Consider the following 8797-nt stretch of genomic DNA (forward strand, 5'->3'; position numbering starts at 1 on the left):
TCATTTTTACTTGATTTTTTTTTTTTTTTTTTAAATAATAAAAGAAAAAAAGATGAGATATTTTGTTATAAAAATTATATTGTTATAAATCATTTTTTTTTTTATTCTATTTTGTTACTATTACCAACTCAAATGGTCACATCGCATAGTTAAAGTTAAAAGGATAAATTCTTTCTTAGGATTCACTAAACCCCGTAAATGACTGTTCTGATATATCATGGAAACTTTTGGGCTAATAAAATCAAATAATTCTCCATGGTGGAACAAAATATCACTTATTTCACCAAACAAATGTTGTTATGTAGGGGTGAAATAGGGTCGTGCGTCGGATTTCTTAAAATCCCAACCCAACTCTAGGTCTTCAAAACTCAACACAGGCCCAACCCAACCTTGTCGGGCTTAGGTAAAGCCTATACTTACTAAAGTTGGGGGTGGTGAGATTATGGCTAGCCCTTGTTCACCGTTAATCCATAAATTTGCAGCAAGTGAGATTATCAATTTGGTAATAAGATAGACATTCACAAATGTTAAGTCTATACTTACCAAAGTGGGGGTGGGGAGATGTTAAGATTATGATTAGCCCTTAAATTTGTAGCAAGTGAGGTTCTCAATTTGGTTATAAGATAGACATTCTAATCGCCCGGTATCACCACATTTCCTAGAAACCGGATATGCCAAATTTTGGTCCAATCCTTTATGATTGTTACCGTATCTAAAGTTGATATCAATACATGACAGGAGACATGAAGACAACCTATATAAAGAAAAGTGAGGAAAAAGTTTAGTCATTTGGGAGTCTTAGACTCTTAACTCAATAAGTAAGAGGATGCGGATTGTGTAATACATGATGTGGGCCTATGGGAAGAGAAACACTATTACTAAATATAATAATAGATCAAGGTTAAAAATCAGCCCGGTTTGGCCGGGTCAGGCTAGGCTAGGTTGACCCTCATAATCGGGTTAGAAAGGGTTCAGGCTAAGGACGGGTCAAAGCGGGTACAGGCCTTCAATACCAGACTTACACCCCCATTGTTATGTCCTCTTGAATGACGAACCAATCCTTTGAATCCAATGCCAACTGTTACCTTACATTTTCTTTTGAGCCTTTCAATCAATCCATATGACCCCATAGAATGACTTTGCTAAAACCCGATTAATTTTCAATTGTTGGCTCTATTTCTCTTCAATCACAGCCATAATTATCATAGTTTGATGAGTCCCAAATTTAATGGACATGCTGTCTATCCATTCTACCCATCATCAAACTTTCAAACCATTTCCCATGGTCAGACTCATAGAATCACATTTGGGGTGGCATTATATGTTTTTTTAACATGTGCGCTCAAGAAACATAAAATTTAACCATTGCCATGCGAGAAAATGAAATTTATGCATTTCTTTTGCAAAAAATTACAAGTAGGTCATTTTTTTTTTTTTTCTTGATATATAGAGAGAAAAATAGATAACAGCCAAGAGACTTGAACTCGAGACCTTTCAAATTTATTACAAGCAAGCAGGTGAACTTACTTAAAACAAAAACAACAAGAACATTTTTAGGCAAGCTTGGCTAAGACACCAACCAAGGGTGCAGTGTTAACAGTTGCAGGCTCACTTTGCTGGAAGTTAGACCTTGAATCAGTAAAACCATCACTGACATCCGGACCACCAATAATTGCCCCTTCCAACACATTTGGATTGGGTGCATTCTTGTTAAACCAAGCATCAAAACCTCCTTTGCATGTCACAGGCGTGGGATCCTTCTTTATTGAAACAATTGAAGCTCCTCTGTGATGAACCATCTCTGGGTACTTTGACCCAAAACCTACCATGTAGCTTATTCCTCTTGGGTTTGAACCCAAAATATAATCAACCTGAAACCACAAAAAAAAAAGAAAAAAAAAAATTGAACTTCTTCATAATCCAACATAAATAGTGGTGTTCTAGTTCTACAAGACACTAATTATGATAAACAAAAGTGGGATAGCCCACAGAATACAAATTGAGGATCTAACTGATGTGGGAAGGGGTGTGAGTGGTTTAACCCAACCCAACCTTAAATCTCTTAAATCAACCCAAGCCTAGCCTAGTCTGCTCAAGCCGAACTCTGACAGGCATAGCCCAATCCAACTCAGTCTAGTATTACTGGTTAATTGGTTGTGTGATCTTGATATGTTGCAGAGACCAAAGACCAAGGTTTTTGTATATATACAGATTGTGAAAAAGAAGACTTTTTGTAGACATTTTTCTACAAGTATCTATTTATAATTATTAATATATTTATATTATTATATACTTAATATATAGGGTTGGGTTGGATCAGGTTGAGACCTCAATCCAGGCCCAGCCCAACTCGCCTTATTTAGGCTCAGAGTGTGCTAGGGCGGGTTCGGGATGATTAGGCTTTTTTGACACCCCTAGATGTGGGACTACAACTATATAACTCCTAACATCTCAACATTACCCTTGAAGAGCCAGGCTAGATCAGGATGTTCTCGCACACTCCTGGTCCTGGTATTTGTTATCCAGTTTCTTTCTTTGTATTTAAAGAATTCTAAATATCATGATCAGGGGTGTACTAGAATGTTTACTAACTCTACTGGAAGAGACATTTTAGGGAGGACGTACAATAAATGAACTCGAGCTCTGATATCATGTTAAATAAAATGGGACAACCCTAATAATGAAGTAGATGACTTGATTTATACCTGTGATTGCACAAATTTGATTAAGTCAGTTGGCGAAACTGTGCCATCTTGGCAATTGATACTTGCTTGCGCAGCTGATAGGTAGTTGGAATAAGCTGACAGTACAAATAAAGCTGATGTGGTGTATTGGAGACCATTCCATGGCTGCCACCATAGAGCACCTGCAGGAGTCGTCTTGATATTGTTGCTCCCTTTCTGAACGCAAGAGCATATAAACTGCTCTGCTTGACTCTTGTATTGATCCCAGTCCCCATTCGCTACTTTGCCTTCAAGGACAAGCTATGTAACAAGAACAAATCAATATCAAATATTTAGTATATATAGTACCATAGAAGATCAAATCAATATGGACCATGGTGAGCATCAAGCTTAGATAGAAATCTGATAGTACCTTGGAAACTAGGACCTGGGCACCCAAGAACTTGTCATCCCAAGAGAACATGGATCTTGAACCACCGGTATTTTCAGTGTTGCCGAGGTAATCTCTGTAGATCGCTTCACTAGTGGCTCGATGGAGCCACGCAGCTGCCCACAGCAATTCATCCTGACAAGAGAGATAGACGGCTATATTATCATTAATCGAGATAAATCATCATTCCATGTGACAAAATTAGATGCTCTTATGAAAACAAGATTGTCTAAATTGGATTATGCAAAAAAGATAATTTCTTCTGAAAATTATATATATATATATATATAGAGAGAGAGAGAGAGAGAGAGAGAGAGAGATTCCATCCATGGAGAATTATGATAAAACTTTTTCCTCACTTATCAATGCCAAAGAAAGTAGCAACTAAAAACAAAATCTCCAAAGCAAAATAAGTTCCCTTGTCTTTTATACTTTAAATGAATAAAAGGTATGGTACAAGGAGCTGATTTTCCCTTTTGCATTTTACACCCCAAACCTAGATAGAATATCCTAATCATGTACAATTATGTGATAACATTTGTCCCATTTACTGTTATTCAAGGAGAATATTTGTAAAAGCAAAAATGAAACGAATGCTCCCTGGTCATGCAACTCAGTCCACTGACATTGAGGGTGGTGAAATGACACCCCATTCTTATGAAACCCTCAAAACCTAACCCCTACCGATGCCCGTGTGCATCCCCTCGTTGGCCTTGTGCAATGCTGACGACTGAAAATCATCATTTTTTTTCACTAAAATACATACGTTGGCAGGGACCCCAAGATCATTTCATATAAAAATAGAGAGTGGACACAAAGGTGCAAGTGGTCCCTGGCCCAACAGCTCAGAGAACCTTTTCCTTGTGAAATGAAAAATGAAATTAAACTACTATATACATCTTTTATGTTTACCTCATATCCACTACTGGAGTAGAACTTCCCAGCAACTGGAATGCTATTCTGATACAGGCCTTGGTGATTCCGAGCAAAATTAAAGAGCTGAAATTTGATCAAGAAGGAAAAAATAATCACTTATTGTTCTTGAAAATACCCACAAATCATCACCATAATAATAATAATAATAATCTCACCTGCTTTGCATGGTTAAGAAGTATGGAGGAATAGTTAGAATTAGATGACCGGAAAGCAATGGCTGCAGCAGCTAAAGCAGCAGAAGTTTCACCAGCGAGGTCAGCTCCCGGGTTTTCTTCATCGATCTTAAAGGTCGTCCGCGGTGTAGCCATGTCCTCCGGCCTCTGCCAGCATACATGGTCAGAGTCACCATCACCAACTTCACCATAGAGGACATTAGGTTGAGGGTGAGCTTTGATTAGGTAATCAGTTCCCCACTTAATAGCCTGAAGGGCATTATGTAACTCATTTTTAGATGAAAGTTGAGTCCCAAACTCCACTACACTCCATGAAAGCATTGTCACAGTAAATGCTAAGGGAAACCCAAATTTCACATTGTCTCCAGCATCATAGTATCCACCAACAAGATCAATCTGTCAACCCAAAGTCACCATTTTAACAAAATCTCAAAAAAATTAATGGATACAACTATAAATATACTAAAGAGATAAAGTCTCAATAGCTCCTCACATATAGGATCTCATAAGTCAAAAATTAATGCATCACTGACTCGTGGTTTGATACCTCATAGACGGTGGAATCTCATATAGAGAAGTTATTACATAAGAGATCAGTGTACTTACACCAGCATCGCTACCATCATTGAGACCAGAGTCACCTCTCCACTGCACTCTCTGGTCAGGAGGTAGCCTCCCTGATCTTTGGGCTTCAAAATACAACAAAGATTTGGTAAGAGCTGCTTTATAGTCTAGGGAAGCAACTCCATGAAGCAACAGGAGGAGCAAAAAACCTAAACAAGAGAGAGAACTTAGTGAAGACATTACAAACAAAGCTGGCCTAGACTTTAGACTTTGAGCTCAGGCTCTTGAGATGGTGTCCCAATTTATAAGAAATGAAGACTGTTTCGAGATAGGAAAAAATAATGATATTTTTCCAATTTCATTTACCTTTTTTATTCCAGTTCCAATATATATGCTGTTATTCACACTTGTCACGTTTTCCATAGACCCAGATTGGAATTAAATATAACTTTTAAACTCTCTAATTTTGGAAATAGAATCGTCTCTAATTTCATAACTATTCAAAATATGTGAAAAAAAAAATTCTGTTATTTTCATGGATAGTTTTTATCATTACTTTTAGTGGTCATAGTGCAGCAAACAATTAAGAATATTCTTCCAAGTGAATCAATCAAGATTAGAAAAGGGTAAAAAGAAACTACCTTGATATGAGAGAGAGAGAGGGAGAGATTTGTTTCTAAATAATAGGAGAGATTTGGGTTGGAGGTTCCAAAATAAGGGATTTTGATTTGAAAAACATAAACAATGCAATGAAGGGAATATGATTTTAAATAAGAGGAGAGATTTGGGTTGGAGTTTCCAGAAAAAGAGGGAATTGCCATTTTTTATTTGAAAACAGATATAATACAATTAAGGAAAAAGAAAATAAGTTTTATAATCTTTTGATTTGAATAAAAAAAAGGAAAAAAATATGGGTAAAGGATTGGAGTTGGGAAAAATATCTTAGTTTTTGGATGTGTATATATGAATATATGGTAATTTGACCACTAGATATCTAGAAAATGGTATAGATTGATCATGTATGAAATTTCAAAACTTAATCCAATCAATTATTTCCCCTTGTATTAGTATACATCCCCTATGTATTTTTTCATGCATATCTGCTACACTAAACTGGCAATTACTGTGCACTCTCCCCTGGTCTTGGATCTTTTCAATACCAGTCCATCACCACTTGAAAAATATCATTGAGCTGAAACTTTACCTGTGAGCAAGGAACATTAGGATTTCCTTGTCCAAATAATTTGGATACTATCATAATTGAAACATGGTAGATATTTAGTTGTCCAATCGGGTTGGCTTAGAGAAACATTTCCCTGATTTTCTTTTCCTACTTGACAAGTAGTTTACACGACTCACTAGAAAGGTTGTCTTGCGTAGTTTCCCTAATTGTGTCATGCGAAAAGAAAATTTATCGATTTTCGATCCAGCTCTTCTCCACAGAGCCTCGGGACCAAAGAATGATCCTAGGGCTAGGAGGATACAGGCACTCTAGTCCCTGGACTTTATGAAGAGGAATTCTATCCATCGATTTTTCTTGTTAGATTAATAGCAACCATGTTGGGTTGGATTCCTTAGCTCAAGGAATCAAACCCAACATGGTCTTGTTGGATTAATTTATCGATTTTTCTTGTGTGGTTTCCCCAACTATGTCATCTATGGAATTTCAAAGCCAAACTCAATCAACTACCTCAATCCCATGAAGTGACTTTTTATTAGGGTGTAAGTTTGGACTAGGCTTGGGTTGAGCTAAGGAATCCAACCCAACATGGTTGCCATTTTTTATTTAAAAAACATATTAAAGGATAAGAAAAAAACTTTTTATCTTTTGATTTGAAATAAAAAAAATAAAAAATCGAAAATTTTAAAAATTTAAAATTTTAAAAATTTAAAAATTTTAAAAATTTTAAAAAATAAAAGAAGGAGAAAATATGGGTAAAGGATTGGAGGTGAGAAAAACAACTTGATTATACGATTATATGGTGAATTTGACCATTAGACATCTAGGATATGGTACAAATTGATCATGTATCAAGTTTCAAAACTTATTCAATCAAGTTCTCTCCCTTGAATTGGATATATCCTTTTATTTTTTCATGCACATCTACAACTACTTTGGCAACTATTGTACACTCTCTGCCAACCTTGGAAATTTTCAAAATCTATCCTTGGCCACTTATAAAATATTGTTGGGCTGAAACTTCACATGTGAGCAATTAATATTGGGATTTACCTATCCAAGTAATTTGGACCCTATCAGAACTGAAACATGGTAGGTGTTTAGGTATCCAATCTGGCATGCTTAGAGAACCCCTTCCCTGATTTATTATTATTATTATTATTATTATTATTATTATTATTATTATTATTATTATTATTATTATTATTTTCTATTTGATAAGAAGTATTTTACACAACTCACATAGAAAGGTTGTCTTGTGTGGTTTCCCTAACTGTGTCATGCGAAAAGAGAATTTATCGATTTTTCTTGTTGGATAAATAGAACATGGTCTTTTTGGATTAATTTATCGATTTTTCTTATGTGGTTTCTCTAATTGTGTCATGCAAAAAGAGAATATATCGATTTTTCTTGTTTCATTAATAGCACATGGTCTTGTTCGATTAATTATCGATTTTTCTTGTGTGATTTTCCTAATTGTGCATCTATGAAATTTCAAAGCCAAACTCACTCAAATACCTCAACCCCATTTAGTGACTTTTTATTATGGTGCAAGTTTGGGCCAACGATTTCACCAAAAAAAAAGTTTGGCCCAACGAGCAAGAGCACGCCCAAGCCCACAGGCTTGGAAAAGGTTGATATTTCTGGATCCAAGATAGGGTCTGGCTGGGCTTGGGTTGAGCTATGGCCGGACAAAGCAAGGCTTGGTCCGACCCTATATATATATATATATATAAATATATAATATACAATCAAGCAACTAGCCTTGCCTATCCTGAAATGACAAAAATTAGGAACTGCTAGGGTCAATTAGAGCCAACTCAGCCCAGCCATACAGGGTCAATCGACCCTTGGGCTGGGCTTGGGTTGAGCTAAAGAACCAACCCAACCTCGTTGCACCCCTATTTTTTTATCTGCTTTTGATATAGAAATGTGGAGGGTGTAAAAAGTCAGCTTGCAGTGGTTGACCCTATCTAAATAATCTAAACTGATTGGTTGAACCTTGACACCTATTTGATCGATTATTAAATATGTCGGGCCTAAGCACTGATCGATTAATTATATGCAATCATGGTGCAAGGTAGTAGCTTGACAGGAACCAAACAAATATTGTAAGCAATCAATAACCAACTGTTTATAGCCCTATTAGCCTGTTTAATGACTGTTTATAGCCCAATTATAAATCCCAATTATAATCCGATCAGACCAATTACCTTCAGCTCAAGTATAGATTTGAAAGCAACCTACTAAAACTAAACGTGTTCATGTCTTGGCTTATGAAGCTTGATTTCCTAAACAGACGAAAAAGTTACAAAGCCTTAAATTGATGGAGACCAATTAACCCGAATTGAAACCAACCACTCCTTACTAGTTGACATCCCTATAGAAAAGTATACATATCCCCTTTCGCATTCTCCCATGTATTTTTAATTGTTGATTTTGGAACCGATTACTAAATGGGATGGGATGTTTTAGGACATTTTGCAATGGCTCCAGAACTAAAAGATCGATAAGGAACCGGCTAGAGCCAGAACTTCAGGACCCCTTTTAGGGAGGACCACCAAAATGCATGGCCAATCAAAAGGAGCACTTATCTATCCAAGGGCTTCAATCTGGCATTCGGCCCATGGTGGCCCAAATTTAGGTGCCCATTTAGCAACGCCTAGCACGTATCATGCCACCATTTATCTAGTCATAATCAACTTGTGAGAGGGACTTCCCTAACAAAAATAACATTCCTTGGGCCTTGGGCCTTGGGCCTTGGGGGCACAAGGGAAATTTTGTTATTTGTTTGACTTTTTAATGACAATGATTGATTGACCGGATATGG

At 36.5% G+C, this 8797-nt stretch overlaps 1 protein-coding gene across 1 annotated transcript; it reads right to left on the bottom strand.

The window, feature by feature from the left end:
- Window positions 1-1371: 1371 nt before the first annotated feature.
- Window positions 1372-5046, bottom strand: LOC122068229 (endoglucanase 13-like). The gene is made up of 6 exons (XM_042632095.1): window positions 4830-5046; window positions 4206-4619; window positions 4027-4113; window positions 3097-3249; window positions 2706-2984; window positions 1372-1871 (listed from the first exon to the last, which is right to left on the bottom strand). The coding sequence occupies exons 1-6, from the start codon at window positions 5025-5027 to the stop codon at window positions 1554-1556; spliced, it is 1449 nt and encodes a 482-aa protein (XP_042488029.1). The 5' UTR covers window positions 5028-5046; the 3' UTR covers window positions 1372-1553.
- Between the last annotated feature and the right edge of the window lie 3751 nt (window positions 5047-8797).

Source organism: Macadamia integrifolia, unplaced genomic scaffold (assembly GCF_013358625.1).
Source record: "Macadamia integrifolia cultivar HAES 741 unplaced genomic scaffold, SCU_Mint_v3 scaffold3597, whole genome shotgun sequence".
Taxonomy (NCBI): Eukaryota; Viridiplantae; Streptophyta; class Magnoliopsida; order Proteales; family Proteaceae; genus Macadamia; species Macadamia integrifolia.

What these genes read in the sequence shown, in the direction of transcription:
- LOC122068229 (XM_042632095.1), bottom strand. Translation starts at nt 5,027, where the DNA reads ATGTCTTCACTAAGTTCTCTCTCTTGTTTAGGTTTTTTGCTCCTCCTG. An exon ending in CCCAGGTCCTAGTTTCCAAG is followed by an intron (nt 2,985 to 3,096) that starts GTACTATCAGAT and finishes CTTGTTACATAG; the next exon opens with CTTGTCCTTGAAGGCAAAGT. An exon ending in TCAAATTTGTGCAATCACAG is followed by an intron (nt 1,872 to 2,705) that starts GTATAAATCAAG and finishes TTGTGGTTTCAG; the next exon opens with GTTGATTATATTTTGGGTTC.